A 21,477-nucleotide genomic window follows, 5' to 3' on the forward strand; every position below is an offset into this window, starting at 1 on the left:
TAAAACTGCAATTTCTTAAGAGGTATATCAGAATAAGTCCGAGTTTGTAGTACTGAAACAAAGGTATAAACTGTTGAAGACCTGTGCCCACCAGCAGGCAAGCAGATTGATTTTACTCTTTTCTCCAGCTGTTGATTTACTTTGATCCTAGAAGTTTAGATTAACTAGACAAATGCTGCTGTCAATTACAGTTCTCATACTGTTGAGATATATGGTTACAGCTTGTAGTGTGGCTTTAAGTTATAAAAAGTATTTCTTTATACACTAGAGTTAATTAACATTTGGTATGCTTGAGTTTTCATGAGCATCAGGAGACAAACATCCTATTTTGTGGCTGCCCTTAAAGAGGAAGGCAGTAATCTGGAGTTTTCACTAAAATGTTTCCAAATGCTATAGGCAGTACTTTCACTACATATAAATTTTTGGAGGACAAGTGTGTCCTCAATTTGTAGTAGATGGCTTGATTACTGTATTGTACTTTTATTGACATTGGGAACTAAGGATTTGGTTACTATATCAGTTTTTCTACTAGCCTTGTTTTGCAGTGGTCAACTACCAGTGAAGGTGAAATATTTTTATTCCTAACTTTTGCAGTTGATGGCAGAGATGAGGGTTAGAATTATCTACCTTCAGGAGATGCAGAAGTCTACCTTTATCTTAAAGACAAAAGATTTAACTGGCTCTTTGGAAATGCATGGGGTGTGTAAATTAATGTGTACAACAGTTTAAAATAGTTTTACTTTTCATGGAAGAGTAAGATCTGGTCTAAGCTTATTTCAGAAATGCTTTTGGATCATCTGTTTTGAGGGCCTATTGTATGTATGTTGTTGCTAGTTAATATTTAGTATTGGGCTTTGTATGCAATTTAAGCAAAGTTAAAGGACTTGTTATAGAAACATCCTCTACAGATATAAAATACAGTCTTAAAATGACTGTTGCACATCCTTCAGTGATTTTTTTTGTTCTGTTTAACAAATTTTGTGAAAGTACAAACTGCTAATAATGGGATTAGCATCGGAATGATGCAAGATCACCATTACTGAAAAAGTGGAGCAGTCCTTTTGGAGTCTACAAAGATAAACTATGCTAATTACCAGAACTGTTTAGTAGATCCAAACTTGGTCTTGCTTGTTCTACCCATCTAGCTGTGGTTTGGTGGGGTTTTTTCTATGCTGTAAGTGCTCAGAGGTTGTTAATAAATTTTTTGTTAGCCATTTAATTCAAGTTGGTCATAACCTGTGCACACAGTTTGGTGTCTGATAATTATATTGCTTCTCAGTATTACTGTGTGTATTGTGTTTGTATGGCCAGGTTTTGATAGCAGGGTGGGCCACGGGGTGGCTTCTGTGAGAAGCTGCTAGAAGCTTCCCTGTGACAGAGCCAATGCCAGTCACCTTCAAGATGGACCTGCCGCTGACCAAAACTGAGCCCATCAGCAATGGTGATAGCACCTCTGTGATAACATTTAAGAAGGGGGGGGAAACTGCTGCGCAACAGCAGCTGAAAGAGAGGAGTGAGAATATGTAAGAGAAACAACTCTGCAGACACCAAGATTGGGGAGGGAGGTGTTGCAGGTGCTGGAGCAGGGGCTGTAACCCTGAGGGAAGCCCATGCTGGTGAAGGTTTGCTGGCAGGACTTGTGACCCTGTGAAGGAGCCATGCTGGAGCAGTCTGTTCCTCAAGGACTATACTCCATTGAAAGAAAAGGTGGAAGGGACCCACACTGAAGTAGTTTGTGAAGAACTGCAGCATGTGGAAAAGGACCCATGTTGGAGACATTCATGGAAGACTGTCTCCTGTGGGAGGGACCCCACACTGGAGCAGGGAATGTGAGGAGGAGGGAACAGCAGAGATGTGTAATGAACTGACCACAACCCCCATTCCCTGTGCCGCTGGGGGGTGGAGGGGTGGGGGAATAGAAAAATCGTGAGTGGAGTTTAGCCCAGGAAGAAGGGAGGTGTGGGGGGGAAGCTGTTTTAAGATTTGTTTTTTTCTCATCCTACTCTGATTTGATTGGTAATAAATGGAATTAATTTTTCCCAAGTTGAGTCTGTTTTGTTCGTGATGGTAATTGGTGAATGATCTCCCCTGTCCTTATCTTGACCCACAAGCCTTTCATTGTCCTTTACTCCACCTGTCCAGTTGAGGAGGGGGAATGATAGAGCAGCTTGGTGAACACCTGGCATCCAACCAAGGTTAACCCACTAAACTATGATAATGTTTTTTACCTCTCTTAGATGTTCCTGACAATGTTACTTATCAATACAATTGAAGTATTGAATTATATATTAACATCCATATAACCATCTTTAAAAATGCTGATATAGCCATCTTTAAAAATGCTGATATCACTTTTTGTGGGCAAGGTAAGCAGACCTACTTTAATTCTATAACCCTGTAATGGATTTTGGTGAAATGCCAGTTCTTAATGCAGTTCTTGGTTTTATTTACAGCACTGAAATGGCTCAAGAGACAAACCAGACTCCAGGGCCCATGCTGTGTAGTACAGGATGTGGATTTTATGGAAATCCTAGAACAAATGGCATGTGTTCTGTTTGCTACAAAGAACATCTTCAGCGACAGCAGAATAGTGATAGAATCAGCCCAATGGGTAAAGGTTTGAGACATTTTTTTTGTGTGTGTGTCTTGCAAATATTATGTATAGGTGATGAGAGGAATCACAGAATGTATTTCAGGAGATCTGATTGCTGCATACTAAAACTACGAATATCAAAGGGGATACTTTAAATCACAATAAAAATGCTTTTTTGTGTGATGTATTATGGCCCACTTGGTGTTGAACCTTAATTTGGATTTCTACTTACCTGCTGCTACAATTGTCTTCTTATATAATCCTTGTGTTTTGGTCATTAACAATATAGTCCATCTTTAATTAAGAAGATGCAGTAGAATGAGGAATGATTGGAAATGGTTCATAACTGTATTTGGAACTACTTGACTAACTTGTATTCTATACTTTGCTTATAATTAACTTCTCAAATTTCTGTTATATAGGGGCAGCTAGTGGTTCAAACAGTCCTACCTCAGACTCTGCATCTGTACAGAGAGCAGATGGTAGCTTAAGCCAGTGTGAAGGTACTGCTAGTAGCACATCTGGAAAATCAAGGTAAGACTATAGAATCATTTAGGTTGGAAAAGACCATTGATATCATTGAGTCCAACCATAAACCTAACACTGCCAAGTCTACCACCAAACCCTGTCCCTAAGTGCCATGTCTACACAGTCTTCTAAATCCTTCCAGGGACGGTGACTCAACTGCTGCCCTGGGCGGCCTGTTCCAATGCTTGAAAACCCTTTTGGTGAAGAAATTTTTCCTGATATCTAATCTAAACCTCCCCTGGCACAACTTGAGGCCATTTGCTCTTGTCCTATCAATTCTTACTTGGGAGAAGAGACTGACCCCCACCTCACTACAACCTCCTTTCAGGTAGCTGTAGAGAGCAATAAGGCTCCCCCCGAGCCTCCTCCAAGTGAAACAACCTCAGTTCCCTCAGCTGCTCCTCATAAGACTTGATTTCTAGACTCTTCACCACATAGAGGTAATTATTTTGAGGTTTGAATGAACTGTGAGTATATAGCAAGTTAAGGTAACATTGCAGTAAAATTGCCCTATTACAGAGAATTTCTGCAGAGGAAAAAGTGACAGTGCACCTTACAGTGCTTTATGAATCTTTATAAATGAGAACTAAATAATGTTTGGTGTTGGACTACTGCATTTACAAGGACATTTCTGGTTTATCTGGGGAAATATTTACTACAGTTTGCCTAGTTTCTTCTAGGGAAGAGAGATCAAAGTACAGGTCAGGAACATGGGAACATATATCAATAATAACTGATCGGGTAGTTTGATGGATTTTGACAGTTTAAGTTCTTATTATGTACTCCAAACTAATGTAATCACCCATTTCACTGTATGTAAACAGAAATGTGCTTGTTGCCGCTTTGCCTGTAATGCAGCAAATGACAGAAATGAGCATTTCAAGAGAGGAGAAAGTATCACCAAAAACAGAGATTGAGCCAGGTATGTTTGCAGAGTAACACTGGATACAACTGACTTAACAGAGGCTGACAAACTTTCTTTTAAGTAGGCATATTTCTCTGTGGTGGTTGTCTTGAGGAACTGTTAATTATGAATGCTTCCTGAGTATTAATACCCTCAGGATCAAGAATTACTAGTGCCAGAATATAGTTTTCAGGCGTGTTCAATTTTAGTACATAACTTTTGACACTTGAGGAGCATTTTGGCTATCAAACCTTCATTTTTAAAAGTAAGACACTTAAATTGTATCTGGGCTCAAGATGTTCAATTTTGAAGTCAGTGTTGATTTCTTTATACAGTCTAGCAGTACAGTTTCTGCTGACTTGTGGCAATCAAAATGGTTTATTGCATTTGAAGAACAGAGTTCTTAAATTCTATTCTACAGAAGGATGAGTGTGGGGCAGAAGGGAATAAGGGAATACTTGATTTAAAATGCTAATGAAGACTGCTAAAGGTTCTTGGACTATTGAGTAATCAGTAGATATAACTGAAATGCTGTTCTGTGGATATAGAATACTTATGACACTAATCACTTAGTAAGAATGTTCAATTTTAAAAAGTGAGTGTATTCATGTTTATTATATAGCAGTTTATTCAAATGGGTATCTTAATGTACTTGTTTGATATCTATAGGTATTGATACTTGTTAATTTTAATAATTCTGAAACAGTCTTAAAACATTAAAAGCTGATTTTTAATAGGAAAATCTGTTTGCTACAACTGAAGATAAAGTTACTTGTTTTGTGTTGAAAATTCCTGAAGGTACCCCTCAACACTGTATAGATGCGTATTTATCAATAAGACTACTGTTACAGCTGACAGTTAATTGCTCAGTGTTTGTACATAGTTTTTACTATTTTAATTAAGTCAGGTTAAAATTGTGGCATGAACTAAATTACAATTGCTTTTACTATATTCTTTTTTGGTTATTTATGGACTGAGGAGATTTTTACATGTTTCAGCTTCTTGTAACTTGTGCTATCTGAAGAGAGTTATTGTATGTAACTTAGAAATTTATACTTTGTTACAATATTTATAAACCCATATTGTCTTGTTATGAATTGCTACCTGAAAAAGTGATAGGCAGGAAAGAAAAACATAGCAGTGGTCAAGTAATATCTGAATTTTGTCTAATTAAAACTGCTAATAGGGATTTGTCATTTTGCCAACTCTAAAGGGCAGTCTTCTATTTCTGTTGACTAAATATCCATTTTCTCATAAGGCAACTAAATGGTAGTGTCACACAGCACTCTATTGATTAGAATGGGGGGGGGGAAATCCCTAAAAGCAACTCAAGATAATAATCTTGCTGGTTGAAACCAGTCAAAGCTTTGTTAAAGCTTGTGTAGAGATCATTGGGAAAACTACTATGGAATTTAAATGTTTGGAAAAAAACCTTCTATAACAAAATTGTCTTCCTTAGTATGTATCCTTAAATTTGTGAAACAGTCTTCAGCTGATCTAAAAGCTGAAGTTCATCGAGTTGAGGGCAGATTTTAGACAGCACAGAATAGTGTCTTTGTATACTATTTTTAAATTACAAAGGTTTTATCAGACATTTAAGATATAGCAAACACGTGGTGTATTTACTAGTACATTGATCCTGTAAGTGTCTTGCAGTCAAAAAAAGCTGGCCTCAACTTTTTATAAATCCCTATTCTGTTTGGATTAGTTCCATTTTTTTCCCTTCTCTTTTTCTGCAGCATCCAATATGTGTTGGTCTCTCTTGAGGAGGAGCTGAAACAATAGTAGAGTAGATAATTAATGTCACCTCATAAAACAAAGCTAATATTTTCTGAGATGTAATTCTTCAAGATAATGCCTATCATGATGTTGCTAATGAAAGTACTTTAGTTTTATCTGTAGTCTCATCCTGGCAATTGAATTTCATAAATGTCTATCAGATGGTAGGTCTGGAACAAACAATGTAGCCTTGAAGCAAAGTAGGTTTTGTGGTTTTTTTCTTAAGCATTATGAAGGCTCATTTTATTCTGCAAGTCAAAATTCTAAATAGTTAGGTCTGCACAATTGTCTTTAATTCTGTGGACTGAAAGTATACACTTGCTGTTTGGATTTTAAGCGTCTGATTCCAAAGGGTTCTGAAGTTGACAAAAATGAAGCTTAACAGGCTTGTATTTTCTTTTGTTTTTCCCAGATTGAGGTTGTAACCTGGATTCTCATTCAGAACAAATCAGGCCTGAAGGCAATGAATCATATCTTAGCATTTGAAGGAAGAAAGGCATGACAGGTGTAACTGGCCTAGTTGGTTGTAATTTAGATGTCTAACATGCTATATTTTGTTATAACTTGTAATTTCTTAGTTCAACTTTCTTGCTTGTAGTTTTGTAATTGAATTGTGGCATGTGTTCAGTTGCTTATCTGATGAACTGTATAGAAGTCAATGAAATATAAATACCTTTATATCAAAACTCCAATTCATAATTGAACATTAGTTATATCATGCATTTTATAGGCTTTTGATCTACTTCTGCACTTAATTAAGGATTTTAGTTCAGTCTTGACCAAAGACAGAATATACCTGAAATATTCTAGAGTTATTGTTGGTATTTGTGGGGTTTTTTCCTTGCTAACTTATAGGAATTAAATGCAAAAAACCTTATCTAATTCCTTTATTTCCCTTGTGTTGATTATCACATCAGAGCAATACCATTACCAAGTTGGTGAGGCATAGTAGAGGCCTTGAAGAAATCTGTTTTGTTTAAACAGATTTTTAAGTGGTAATAAAAGATCCATACAAGAGAGCTGACTTACATATTGAGCACTAAAACCAAACTGTTGTTGTGAAAACAAGTATGTTTAAATAATCATATTGTATCAAGTCATAGTGTATTTTAGCATTTTTGGGCTTTTGTGGGTCACTACCTTTCTGAATGAATCCCCTCTCAGAGCTGTTAGTGTTTCCAGATTTAATTAGTCTAGCATGCATATCAAAATCTTTATTTTTCTGAACCCAGTAATAGCTTTGTTTTACAGAGCAATGTGGTAAGGTATCACTGAAGCCACAGATGTGCAGTAGTGCTGCCTATGAAGAAGGTGAACTGGAACTTGGAATGTATATGGTCTTGTGTAAAATAAATGTTAAAAAATCTTCCACAAACATTGTTAACTTACAGTCTTATTCCATCCATGTTGTAGGTTACCCTTTCCATTCATGAAAGTTACCATATAATGAAATTAATGAGATGATGGTTAGCTCACTTGTCTTTCGGCTCTGTACCAAGCCAATATGATGAGTTATTTTAGTGTCCAACACCACAGCTGTCCTACATGCAGGTTGAGACCCTGTGTTATGGGTTGCCCTCACTTGTATTACAGATAAAACCAGTAGCTATGAAATACAGTGTGTTGCAGATAATATTCTGAGTGATATGCTGAATATCTTATGAGATATTGAATGTTCAAGATCATAAATTATATTGCTCGCCTCTTGTTTTAATATCTGATTCTGATTTGTTTTTGAACATGGCTATAATATTTAAATGTAGACAGTTCCTTTGTGGCTGTCAATAAAATCATCAGATATATCAACTTTGTCTTGTGTTCAAAATTGTCTTCCCATTACATCTCTGCTGTAGCTTGAGTAGAAGCCCCCAATTGAAACAATTCTGAAATGGAGCTAATAATCTCTTTGAAGTCTTGAAGCTGTCTATCTTGAAAAATAAGATTGAGGACCAAACTGCTGGTCTTGTGCTTGTTGCCAATACCATGCTATTGTATCTTTTTGAGAGATGTGCAACAGGCATTAAGCCTCAATGACAGCCAGTCTAAACCATATTTCAGTGTGGTACTTAAACAGGGGGATCTGTTATATTGATGTAAGAGTAAAAATATTCAGTGTGTCTGTTGAGCATGTGAGAGATTAATTATATGCTGCAGAATAGTTTTATCCCAGTTCTTTGGCATCAAATTGAATATACAGTTTATTCTTCAGCTTTTTATCATGGACACCTAGATCAGCATAGCAGTTGCAGTTTCTGAATAATAAAATATTTATTCTCAAACTTGATAAAGCATAATAAATACTGTCAGTCTCATTTTCATTGACTCAAACTTTATATGCAAGTCAGTTATGTTAATGTGCAGCACAAGAATTTGGTAATTTGTAGTATAGTCTTCAGTTCTGGTGCTGCAGAAGTGCAGTGGGTTTTTCTGATGACTTTTGGATGCTCTCTATTACCTTTATCCCTTCTTCTATTTTATTTTTACCAACTCTTCCATGGTAGGAGTTGGGGATTACATTAATGTAAAAGTAGTTAGAATGCTTAAAACTTTTTTTTAATGCTCTCAAACATTTCACTCTTCACTGAAATGCTTACTGCTTCCTATTACTGTGGATGTCAATGCATTTTGTTAAACTGATAGGGTTTAATTTTAGCTAATTTGTTTGGGTATAGAGGAAGCTTCTAAAACCTTGTTATTATTTTGGTAGCCCTTTCTGAATTTAATTTATTGTCAATTAAAAAAATTAAACATGATGGTAAGAAACAAAGATAAAACTAAAAATGCCTTCCTTTCACCCTTTTCTTCTCAGACACAGCTTCACTTCCAGACTCTGCTACCTCCTCCCTCTATATTCTGAGTGATGCAGGAGGAATGGAGGGTTGCAGTGAGTTCACAACTGTTCTCTGCTATTCTTTCCTCTTTGCATTTTTTACCTGCTCCAGTATGGGTCCCTCACGTAGGATACGGTCCTTTATGAATTGTTCCAACTGTATTGGTTTGTGTAAGGAAAATCACTGTCAGTTTTGAAAGTAGTTACAGAACCACAGAATGGGTCAGATTGGAAGGGACCATACTTGACCATCTGGTTCAACCTCCCTGCTCGTGTAGGGTCATCCTAGAGCACATTGCACAGGATTATGTCCAGACTGTTCTTGAATATCTCCAGTGAGGGAGATTCCAAAACCTCTCTGGGCAATCTGTTCCAGTGCTTGGTCACCTGCACAGTAAAGAAGTTCTTCCTCATGTTCACATGGAACTTCCTGTGCATCAGTTCTTGCCTGTTGACCAGAACTGGACACAACACTCCAGATGTGGCCTCACCAGGGCTGAGTAGAGGGACAGGATCACCTCCCTCAACCTGCTGGCAATGCTTTTCCTAATGCACCTCAGGACACCATTTGCCTTCTTGGCCACAAGGGCACACTACTGGCTCATGGACAGCTTGTTGTTCACCAGGACCCCTAGATCCTTTTCTGCAGATCTGTTTTCCAGCAGGTCACACCCAGCCTGTACTGCTGCATGGGGTTATTTTTGCCCAGGTACAGGACCCTGCATTTGCCCTTATTGAATTTCAGAAGGTTCTTCTCTATGCATCTCTCCAACCTGTTGAGGTCCTTCTGAAGGGCTGCACAGCACTCTGGGGAATCAGCCACTTCTCACAGCTTTATGTCATCAACAAACTTGCTGAGGAGGCACTCTGCCCCTTCATCCAAGTCATTGATGAACAAGTTAAACAATACTGGGCCCAGTATTCAACCTTGGGGAATACCACCAGGAGAATAGGCCTCCAATTAGACCCTGTGCCACTCATCACTAATCTCTGGGATCTGCTGTTCAACCAATTCTCAATCCACCTCACCATTCACTCATCCAGTCCATGCTTCCTGAGTTTGCCTATGAGAATCTTGTGAGAGACAGCATTGAAAGCCTTGCTGAAGTCTAGGTAGACAATTATCCACTGTTGTCCCCTCATCCATCCAGGTAGTTGTCTCATCATAGAAGGCAATCAGATTGGTCAAGCATGATTTACCTTTAGTTAATCCATGCTGACTACTGATTACCTTCTTGTCGTCTGGATAGAGATTGCCTTCAGAATGAGGTGCTCCATCGCCTTTCCAGAGATTGAGGTGAGGCTGACTGACCCATAGTTCCGTGGGTCCTTCTTGCCCTTTTTGAAGACTAGGGTGACATTTGCTGTCTTCCAGTCCTCAGGCACCTCTCCTGATCACCAAGACCTTTCAAAGACTATTGTGAACAGCCTTGCTGTGGTGTCCACCAGCTCCCTCAGCACTCATGGATGCATCCCATCAGGACCCATGGACTTGTGGATATCAAGTTTGTTTAGATGTTCTCTGACCCAATCCTCCTTGACCAAGGGAAGGTCTTCCTTCTGACATTCCTTTACCCTGGTCTCCTGGGTCAGAGATCCCTGAGAGCTGGTCTTATCAGTGAAGACTGATGCAAAGAAGGCGTTCAGTACCTCTTCCTTCTCTATGTCCTCTGTTACCAGGGTCCCTCCTCCATTTAGTATCGGACCCACATTATCCTTTGTTTTCCTTTTGTTATTGATGTACTTGAAGCAGCCCTTCTTGTTCTTGACATCCTTGGCCAGATTTAATTCCAGATGGACCTTGGCCTTCCTTGTCTCATTTCTACTTACTCTGACAACCTCTCTCTATTCATTCTGAGTGACCTGACCCTGCTTCCACCTCCTGTGTGTTTCCTGCTTGTACTTGAGTAATGACAGTTCTTTATTCCTCCATGCAGGTTTCTTGCCCCCTTTGCCCAATTTCTTGCTCATTGGGATGGATCATTCTTGAACCTGTTAGTACAGTGTTTATTACTTTTTCAGAAGTCTCGGAGTCACTGTGGGGTCAGAGTAGCATTATTCTTCCTATTTGTAGGGCATTTCTTTGTGTAGATTGAACAACTGTCATGCTGTGTCTTGGGGCTTACTTCTAATCATCATTAATCTTGCTGTTCTTCCTCTGTCTGCTTTGAAGATGCATCTTACTTTCAGACTGAGAGAAGTAAATGTTCCCAAATATACAGTGCAACACTTGTATTTGTGGGGGGTTTGTTTGTCTTTTTATTTTTCAGGCACTTCTTGGATAAGGTCGGTTCCTTATCCTAGCAGATTTATGATAATAGAATTGTAGAATTGTTTGGGTTGGAAGGGACCCTAAAGATCATCTAGTTCCAACCCTCCTGCCATGGGCAGAGACACTTTCCACTAGACTAGGTTGCTCAAAGCCCTGTCCAACCTGGCCTTGAACACTTCCAGGAATGGGGCATCCACAGCTTCTCTGGCCAACCTGTTCCACTGTCTCACCACCCTCACAGTAAAGAATTTTTTCCTAATATCTAATCTAAACCTGCCTTCTGTCAGTTTAAGGTCATTATCCCATGTTGTATCACTACATGCCCTTGTAAAACGTCCCTCTCTAGCCTTCCTTTAGACCCTATTTAGATACTGGAAGGTTGCTATAAGGTCTTCCCATAGCCTTCTCTTCTCCAGGCTAAACAGTCCCAACTCTCTCAACCCGTCTTCATAGGAGAGGTGCTCCAGCCCTCTAATCCTCTCAGTGGCCCTCATCTGGGCTTGTTCGAGCAGGTCCATGTCTTTCTTATGCTTGGGACCCCAGAGCTGGATGCAGTTCTCCAGGTGCTGTCTCATGTGGGTGGAGTAGAGGGGGAGAATCACCTCCCTTGACCTGCTGATCATGTTTCTTTTGATGCAGCCCAGGATACGACTGACTTTCTGGGATGCAAGTGCATGTTGCTGGATCATGTCAATCGTCTCATCCACCAACACCCTCAAGTCCTTCTCCCCAGGACTGCTCTCAATCTGTTCTCTGACCAACCTGTGTTTATGCTTAGGATTACCTTGAACCAGGTGCAGGACCTTGCACTTGGCCTTATTGAACTTCACGAGGTTTGAACGGGCCTGCCTCTCAAGCCTGTCCAGGTCCTTTCCCTTCAGCACTTTGACAGCAACACACAACTTGATTTCATTGGCTAACTTACTCAATCCCACTGTCTGTGTTGCTGACAAAAATGTTAAACAACTCTGGTCCTGATAGGGACCCTTGAGGAATGCCAGTTGGCACTGGTCTCTGCTTGGACATTTAGCTTTTGACTGCGACCATCCAACCAATTGCCTATCCACCAAGTGGTCAGTCTGTCAAATCTCTGTCTCTCCACTTTAGAGACAAGGATGTTGTGCGGGGTGGTACCAAATGCTTTTCATGAGTCTAGGTAAATGATTTCTGTCACTTTTCCCATATTTTCCAATCCTGTAACTTTGTCATAGAAGACCACCAAATTTGTCAGGCACAATTTGCCTCTAGTGAAGCCATGTTGGCTGTTGGCGATCACCTCCTTATTTCCCATGTACCTAGGCATAGCTTCCAGGAGGATCTGCTTCACTATCATGCAAGGCACTGAGGTGAAACTGACTTGTCTGTAGTTTCCTGGGTCTTCCTTATTTCCGTTTTTAAAAATGGAGGTTATGTTTCCCCTTTTCCAGTTAGTGGGAACTTTACTGGACTGCCATGACTTCTCAAATAGGATGGATAGTGGTTTAGTCACTTCATCCACTAGTTCCCTCAGGACCTGTGGATGCATCTCATTAGGTCCCATGGACTTGTGCACCTGCAGTTTCCTTAAATGGTTTCAAACCTGATCTTCTACAGTGGATGGTTATTTGTTCTCTCAGTCCCTGCCTTTGCCATCTGGGTTTTCATCCACCAGTACCCCAAAGTCCTCTACGTGGCTGCTCTCAATCCCTGCATCCCCCAGCCTGTATTGATATTGGGGGTTGTCCTGACCCAGATGCAGGACCTTGCACTTTGCCTTGTTGAACCTCATGAGATTCACATGGGCCCCCTTCTTGAGCTTGTCCTGGTCCCTCTGAATGTCATCCCTTGTGCCTGTTTTGTTGTTCCTGATGATAGTGCATTTTGCAATGCCTGTGGTTAACTTATTGTTGTATTACTTATTAATAAAATTTTAAAATCATGTCAATTTCTGGAAACTTCTTTTTGCTTCCAAGTTCTTCAACCTTGTAGCAGGAGAGCTGGTCTCATAAAATTGAAGTGAAACAAACCTCATCTGGTAACCTGAGCTGGTGGTTGGCAAGACAAATAACCATGGTGCTGAACAGAGGGCTACATGCCAACAGGACCTCTGTTAAGGCAATAAAACATATTCTGGTGATATTCTGAGGTCTGCAGGTGACAGTAACAACCATTTTCCTACCATCATTTCAGCTTTTATCTAGTGATTTATTCCATGGCAGTCATATGGCAATCACTTTGAGTACTTTGCCTGATGATTAACACAGTATGATTTCTGGCATAAAATTTATGTCATGTATATTAGGGGGAGCATTTTGTGACAAACAGTTGACAGGATAGTATCTGGTGAATTTTGCTACTAATGTTATGTCAGAACAACTACAGTTTGATGAAAAATGGGGGTTTGTTTTTATGTGTGAGTTTTAGTTAAAGGGTGTTGTCCCTGTTCTAGCTGTTAATCAGAAGCAACTTTGAAGACTTCATTATTAAAACTCATTATTAGATCTAACTCTGCTGGCATAAAAGTGGGTGGATGCCTCCTTTTTGCAGGTGTTATCTGTGTAGAGTAATAAATTGAACACTTTAATTCTGATTTAGGGGAACCTATGCCATCTTGTCTTGGGACCTTTTAGTTGCCCATTTCTGCATGTTACCAGCTTTTCTTTTTTGGAATGTGTTTTAGTTGTGGGGGAAGGATCCTGTTAGGCAGCTCTTTTGGGAAATGGACCTTTGCACTTAGGATTATCATTGCTTTCTAGTTCCCATGTTGTTGGTTGTGACAGTGAACGCTCATCAGTTTATTTATATTGAGGAGGAAATATATTTGTAGTAGTTGGTAACATTTTCCCTTAGATTGATGCCGAAAAACCTTGGAATGATTAACTGCTCAGAGACTTTTGTATCTTTAAGCAGCAAGGTATTTGTTTATTCAATGTTGGGAACAAGCCAGCTCACGCTGGACAAATTTGTTCGAAGGTATCACACAAAATCAGGGGTTTTATACAGTTTTCATACATGATTTTTATACATATATGATTGCAACATCTATCTATACATATTGATGATAGGTGGAGTCTAGGCGGAGCTTAGGGTGGTGCTTTTTTGGCACTCAATTTTGGGGGTACATCCGACCTTCGACCTCAAGTCGAGGGTCTTTTTCTCATCTTTCTCGCTCTGACCTCTCTACCTTTCTATTGTTCTTGTCCCGATTACTGAAACTTGGAGAAAACCTTGGCTCTAGGCCTGTTTCTCCTATTCAAATGTCTACCTTATCCTAATTTATTACCCCTAGGCTTATTGTATACTGCTTCTAGTATTCTTCTACGTTTTTGATCCAGTGAACAGAACAGAACGAGTCTTAGCAGCACAGGCAGAGTAGATGTTAGGGGGGGCTTTCTCACCAGGCCCAGATATCTCAGTTAACTCTTTTAGGCCTGACCCTCATTTCAGATGGATTTGTTTTTAATCTTTGTTTTGTGACACAAAATTATCTACTACACTATCTCTTTGTCTTGATGGCTCAGTGAGCTCAAATTTGGTCACTGCTGCACTTGCACCACTTCTTGTGAGGTTTGACCTCCACTGGTTCAGGTGGTTCCTGCTATAAATGTCCTATAACATGCAACTCAAATAACAGGTTACAACAGTTTAAAGGCATATCCATTACAATCTCTACTCTTGGTCCCTTTGTACCAGGCCATAGGGTTTAACATTGCAATGAGTTCCTCCCCTTGTGTGGTGGGTTGGCCTTGGCTGGATGCCGCTCTATGAATCCCCAGCTGGACAGGGGAGAGAGTAAGGTGGAAAAAACAACTCGTGGGTTGGGATAAGGCAGTTTATTTAAAGCAAAAGCAAAACAAAGATAGCAGGATTTATTCTCTACTTCCCATGAGCAGCGATGGTCGGCCACTCCCGAGAAGCAGGGCTTCAGCACGCATAACGGTTTCTCAGCAGGCAGCCATTGGAGACAATGAATGCCTGCCTTCCTGCTCCTTGCCTCAGCTTTTATATCTGAGCTGACATCATATGGTCTGGAATATCCCTTTGGTTAATTTGGGTCAGTTGGCCTACTTGTGTCCCCTCCCAGGATCTTGCCCTTGACTGAGGAAGGAATGTTACAGTGCTGATGCTGTGCTTAGCAGTAGCCAAAACATGGGTGTGTTATCACACCTTTCTAGCTCCCAATGCAAAGCACAGCACTGTGAGGGCTACTGTGGGGAAATGAACTCCAGCTCAGCCAGACCCAATACACCTTGCCTCTGCTTTGGATTTATTCACAGACTGCAGTCCCTTAGGAGTGTGCCTGGTCCAAGTGGAGCCTTATCTATGAACCACAGTCTCTTTAGGGTATACCTGCTGCAACACAGACTTATCCACAGCCACAGTTGCTTTGAGGTGCACCTGTTCCTGCATGGCCTTTTCTACAGCCACAATCCCTTCAGAGATGTACCTGCTCCAGTGTGGCCTTACCTACCGCAACAGTCCCTTCAGGAGTTTACCTGCTTTGTTGTAGGTTTATCCACAGCCACAGATGCTTCAAGGTGTACCTTCTCCAGTGTGGACTTCTTGGGCCACAATCCCTTCTGAGGCATACCTGCTGTGGCACAGATGTAACCATGGCCACAGATGCTTCAGTGTCCTGTTCCCATGTGGACTTATCCACAGGTCACAGTCCCTTTGACTTGAGCTCATACAGAATTCCAGCCTGTCCAGTACAGCAGCAATGCCTTGGCCATCTGCCAGCCAATGTGCATACATGGTCATTGCTGTTATCAAAATGTTCTCAGACACAGCAGAGTAAGATGATAAGCAGCCACTAACGAGCACTACACTTCAATTTACAGTCAGGCAAGTGAGCCCATGGCAAGCTCAGGAGCCTGCTGATTACTAACTAAACAGCACTAACAACTATAAATTTGACCTAGCATGTTCCAGTCAAATCTGTCCTTATCTCAAACCCTTCAAGCCCTTCATTGGGCACCAAAAATGCTTGTTGTGGTTTAACCCTGTTAGGCACCTAAGCATGCACAGCTGCTCGCTTGCTCACTCCCCCAGAGTGGGATGGGAGAGAGAATTGGAAGGTTCCCTTTTTCCATCTGCCATAGCTTACAACTAGCATTTCATTTTAAACATACTGTTAATATAACAAATCAAAAAGGAGCTTGATCATGCTGCTTGATTTGGGAGATGTTTAGTCAATTTCTTAATGCCTGTCACCTAAGGTCTGTGATATCCAACAGGCTTACACTGTCGTATCAGTGCTTTTACCTGATTTTTTTTGTCACAGGCTCTCAACTAGACTATCTGATACTGAACACTACTTTCCTTGGGGTTTAAAGACAAGTTCAAAGGGCTATACCTGTTCATCTTGAAAATATTAATTGTCAAGACAAAGGAATTGTTTAATTAAAAAAACAGTTGTGGAAATTACTCTTAAAATTATTAATAGCAGTTATGATTGTAGTGCCATACCTTTGCTTTTTATTAATAGCATGCTTAAATATGGAAAAAACATATATCCAAGACTGGATAGTATTGTTGTCCTCAGAATTAGCAAAATAGTGTCGATGCTGAACTCTTCACACTTTCTAGAAAGATCTGTAGAATATTCAAAAATAAAGTCAGTAAAGAGCTTGAGTTGTTCCTTAGGACTTAGAGTTATCATATTGCATAAGAAAGTACTGTTTTCCTGTATAAGACTTTTTGGGCATGAACACTGAAAGTTCCTTGTTACCTCTGGAAGTTTGTCACTACTGAATCTTGTTCACAATCTGAAATATGAACTACTGACTGGAGGCTCTCCTTGTTAACTTCTACAGTGAATTGTGAAATTGGGCTCGGATCTGTGAGGCTTTGTGTTAGTAGTATCATGGCTAGGCTTCGCAAACAAAGATTTAGGAAGGCTCTATCTACATTTGTTACAAGCACGCTGGTGGCTAATGAGGCCAATACAAGATAGACATGTCCGATTGCAAAAGGCACAGCAGAAAGACTCCTTAGGTGGTATGTTCTGCAGGACACAATTCTTTCTGCGTTGTCTTTTCTCCTCGAGAGTGATCCTGCGTGCGTTCTCAAAGGAAACAGCGTTATAGATGGTGTGTCTCCAGGCCTCCTGATTTGAGACCAGAATAGACCAGTTATGTTGATCAATATGGCCAAGGCTGAGATGTTGTTTCAGGGAGTCCTTGTATCTTTTCTTCGGGGCTCCTCTCTTGCGGCAGCCGGTGGCAAGTTCACCATAAAGCAAGATCTTAGGGAGGCGGTGGTCCTTCATCCTTGAGACGTGCCCTGCCCAGCGCAGCTGTGTTCTCAGCAACATGACCTCACTACTTGTGACTGCTGCTTGTTCTGGATCAATACTTGTGACTGCTGCTTGTTCTAGAGGCTCTCCTTGTTAACTTCTACAGTGAATTGTGAAATTGGGCTCGGATCTGTGAGGCTTTGTGTTGTTAGTAATAGGCATATGAACATAATACAAGTAAAATCTTATAAGAGCAGGTATTAATAATAAAGGTAATAAAAAGTTAACTATAAGCGGTTCATGATGTTTGGAAAAAATCCACTTTCAGCATGGAATGCTTACTGGTCCAAAAGGATCTCAACTGAGAAATCCTATTTGTATGCGTGAAGTTGGTTACAAGTGAGTCCTTTAAACCTATATTCTCGATTGTTAATTATGGAGTGTATTTTATAACTTACTCATTATCTTTTAAGACAACAGCTGTAATCATACAACTGAGTGTCCAGGAAAACTGAACAGGGATAGACTCTTTGGGTTGTATGTGTTAAAGTTTGTATACAAACACATCTCGCTTGACTTTCTCTGCACTAATTTGAATATTAAAAGGATTTTAAAAACAACTGATACAAAAATTAATTTTTCAGAGAAAACTAACACATCCACAGAAGTTCACAGGACCCATTTTTATTCTGCATAAACTTGAGTAAAAAGTGACAAATTTGACCAAAAGTGTTCATGACAAAGGCAATTGAAAAATAAACCATTTCAGCTCAAACTGCTTGATCATTAAGGCTGAATATAGTACAAGGATACTTATATCCAATGTAAATATGTATTTTTTTTCTTTAAATTAGTGAAAAAAAGTGTCTGAAACAAGGGGTCTTTTGAGCTGTGTGGTTTGTAGTAGTATGCTTGATGTATCACAGAATCTAGTTTGGTGTTGTACTGTTTGAGGTTTTAGATCATCTGACTTGGCAACTCTAGTGGCAGAGTAACTTGGTACTATGACAAAAAAGCATTCGTGTAAATGTTACTTGTTTCTAAAATGTTTTTCTATCGACTTTTCCACAAGTATCCCCTCTGTTCAACAACTTTGACAATGTTGTTATTGTTTTGGATTAATTTAAACTGGGTCATATTACTTTTAATATTGTGTGTACGTGACCTATATCGGTGTATACAGGTGATAATACTAGGTATCCTGTATTTTCTAGATGATGGAACAGTGGGGAAAACTTGATCATTTTCTGTAGAGAAAAAAGGAAAGTTAATAGAATACCTATTCTACTTAGTACTTCAGACAATAAACTTCAGGGTCTTAGTAGAGGGGAATTTACTGTTGATAAATACAAACATGCTAGTGAAGTCAAGAAAAGGAAGAAAATAACCTTTATTTCTTGCTTTAACAGTTGTTACTCAACCAAGCCCATCAGTTTCTCAACCTAGTACTTCACAGAGTGAAGAGAAAGCTTCTGAACTGCCTAAACCAAAGAGGAACAGATGTTTCACATGCAGAAAGAAGGTTGGCCTTACGGGTATGATAGCACTGTGTCAATATTGAATAGATTTATATGATTAGTTGTCTCTTACTAGATTAAATATGTTGAAATCTGTAGGCATTAAACTTTTTCTTGCTGTAGGCATTAAACTTTTTCTTGCTGTTTCAAAATCCATAATGTTAGATCCCTTAATAAAGCTGATATTTGAAAATATTCATTTCGCTTAATCTGTTACAGTAGATGCAAATACCCCCTTTGTAATGGCTAAGCCCTTAATTTATAGCTTTCATAAGTCTGAAGTTTCCTAGTGAAGTTGCTTTTCCTTTACTTTACACAGGGTTTGACTGCCGATGTGGAAACTTATTTTGTGGACTTCACCGTTATTCTGACAAGCATAACTGTCCATATGATTACAAAACAGAAGCTGCAGCAAAAATCAGGAAAGAGAATCCAGTTGTGGTAGCTGAAAAAATCCAGAGAATATAAACTAGCCTACTTGTGAAAAGACTGACTTTTATTTGTTTTATTTTAATATACCCTAGGAAGGCATTAAAGAACAGATGCATGGCCATTTTCTTTTGTTCTCCAAAGTTTTAATTTTAGCGTTGTCTGCCTTAATGATATTTCAGAATGTTTGAGTGTTTGTTACAGGCAGAATTGGATAGATACAGCCCTTGAAAACACATATGCTCTTCTCAGAATATGATTGGAAGGTCAGAACCTGCACAGGAAGACACATGCAAAGAAGACAGGCTCTAGTTCACATGTGCCAAACAGATGTATACTTCGTGTTTGCAGCAGATCTGCCTTTTGAGCTGTTCAAGGTGTATATCACTATCCAAAGACTGTGCCTGTTTGGGAGAAGGATTTGCCAGAAAGGCTGGCGGTCTACTTCTATCCATTTAAAATCTTATTCTACTTTTATTTTCCACACATCATTGTTTTCCAGCAGAATATAAGACATATAGAGGGCTCTACCACCCAGTAAGATGAGTGTTGGTGTCATATTTAATTAAAAAGTCATTTAGCAATTCCAATGAGAAAAATGGGGGGAAAAAAGAGATGTGTAAAAAGAAATCTATTTTGGAACAGATAGCATTAACTTTAGAATCTTGAAAATGAAAATAATTTCCCAAAGGAAATGTCCTGTTAGAAACTTAAGAACTGACCTGCAACACTTGTCTGCTTTTCCTTGCATAGCTAATAACATTGCGTAGCACAATATCGTGCCAGGACTAACTTACAAAAGAAAAGCTATGTGTGGGATTTTTAGACATACCACAGCAACTCTATCAAGTGACACATGCATCTGTGTAAGTTGCAGAAGTATTTGAGCAGTTTATTATTCATGTACTTCTTAAATTCAGTGTGTTCTGGGTTCAAAATAATATTGGGAGCTTTCTTTCAATTAAAAGAAAAGTTTTAAATGTAACAGTTGTTGGCTATGGAAATCATACCCAACGTGACTCCTGTAGTCTTAAGTGGGAGCTGGAACCACTCTTGGAGGACTGGTTTATCATTTTTAATTGTATTTGGGTGTAGGACTGTAGTGTTCTTGGGTGTATTGCATGGGTTCCATTATCTACAGCTTTGTATAATAACTAGAAAGGGCAGTAGAGTTTACTGATGCTTGTCTGGTAATATCACTTCTGTGTTATAATGGAAGGGGTTTTTGTGATGTATGAAACTTGTGGGGTTTTTTTATATAATCAAGTATAGTGTAGATGAGTGTTGTAATGCCTCTTCTCATGTGTAAATAGTTCTGTATGTGCACAAGATGTTACTTATGATTTTTATTGCAGTGTTCAATCTTAGTTTTTTTGTTCACTATTAAAAGCATCAAACTTTTGCTTTACCTTTGTTCTTTCAATTTAGTTATCAGATATGCAAGCATGTGCAGATAGTTCATACTTAGGTATTGCACATAATCACATTATCCAACATCTATGCTCTGTTGTATTATGTAAATAATAAAAATCATGTACAGAAGGAAATGCTTTTTGTGGTAGTTCATTGGTTTATTGCTGTAACTTACAAGTGGCCCTGTGGAGGTTGGGGTACAAAGCTAGTACTAGGTTTGTATAGATTTTTTTTTTAAACCTTTCTAACCTCCTCCTATTTCTTATTTTGACATACTGACTTTTTTAAGATGACTTGTTGAGGAAAGAGAAGCATGAAGAGCTGGAATACTGGTAACTACTTGATGACCAGACAAAGATGTCAGCAAACAACAATGTGCTTAAAAGGGAACAAAGGAAATATTAACAGTGAACTTTAAATGTTTGTGTTCTTTCATGGATATTGGGTTGTTTTTTTCTTCTTTTAGTTACAGAAGTTATTTCCAGTTGATCCGTTCTAATACAGTCAGTATATTGACTACATTGTTTTGTTAAAATCTTCCTCAGAAGGCCTGGGAAGAGTTGTCAGGGTCTGTATCCAAATATGAATTTCACATATGCCAGATGTACCTTTCCCAAGGAGAAACAAAAGTACACAACACATGTTGACTTGAAAGAAGCTATCTTCACTGTTGAATAATACATAATAATAGTTAATATCAGAAATGTATAATGTGCATCCCATCAGTCAGTTAGTACTTTCACTCAAGAGATAAGTTATTACTGCTGCCACTATATATGCTTCTGATAAGGGAACAAGGGCATGTTCTAGGCCTTTATGTGCCAGGATGAATTTTATATTTTTATTTGTGGAACTGTTTTATAGCATCAAAATTATAATTTTTCCACCTTTTTGTATTAAAGTAAAATCAATGCAATTGCATCATAAAAAGCTTGTTCAGTTTGCAGGTGGGGTTTTTTGTTTGTTTATTTGATACTAGTACTTAATGATTCTGA

General features: G+C 39.1%; 1 protein-coding gene across 1 annotated transcript; it reads left to right on the plus strand.

The window, feature by feature from the left end:
* The first annotated feature begins 2,460 nt into the window (after nt 1-2,460).
* LOC116779997 (AN1-type zinc finger protein 5-like) lies at nt 2,461-19,126 on the plus strand. Its single transcript, XM_032674516.1, has 5 exons — nt 2,461-2,611; nt 3,016-3,127; nt 3,946-4,043; nt 18,533-18,658; nt 18,960-19,126. The coding sequence occupies exons 1-5, from the start codon at nt 2,461-2,463 to the stop codon at nt 19,106-19,108; spliced, it is 636 nt and encodes a 211-aa protein (XP_032530407.1). The 3' UTR covers nt 19,109-19,126.
* The last annotated feature ends 2,351 nt before the right edge of the window (nt 19,127-21,477 follow it).

The sequence above is a fragment of the Chiroxiphia lanceolata genome, chromosome W, assembly GCF_009829145.1.
Source record: "Chiroxiphia lanceolata isolate bChiLan1 chromosome W, bChiLan1.pri, whole genome shotgun sequence".
Classification (NCBI taxonomy): Eukaryota; Metazoa; Chordata; class Aves; order Passeriformes; family Pipridae; genus Chiroxiphia; species Chiroxiphia lanceolata.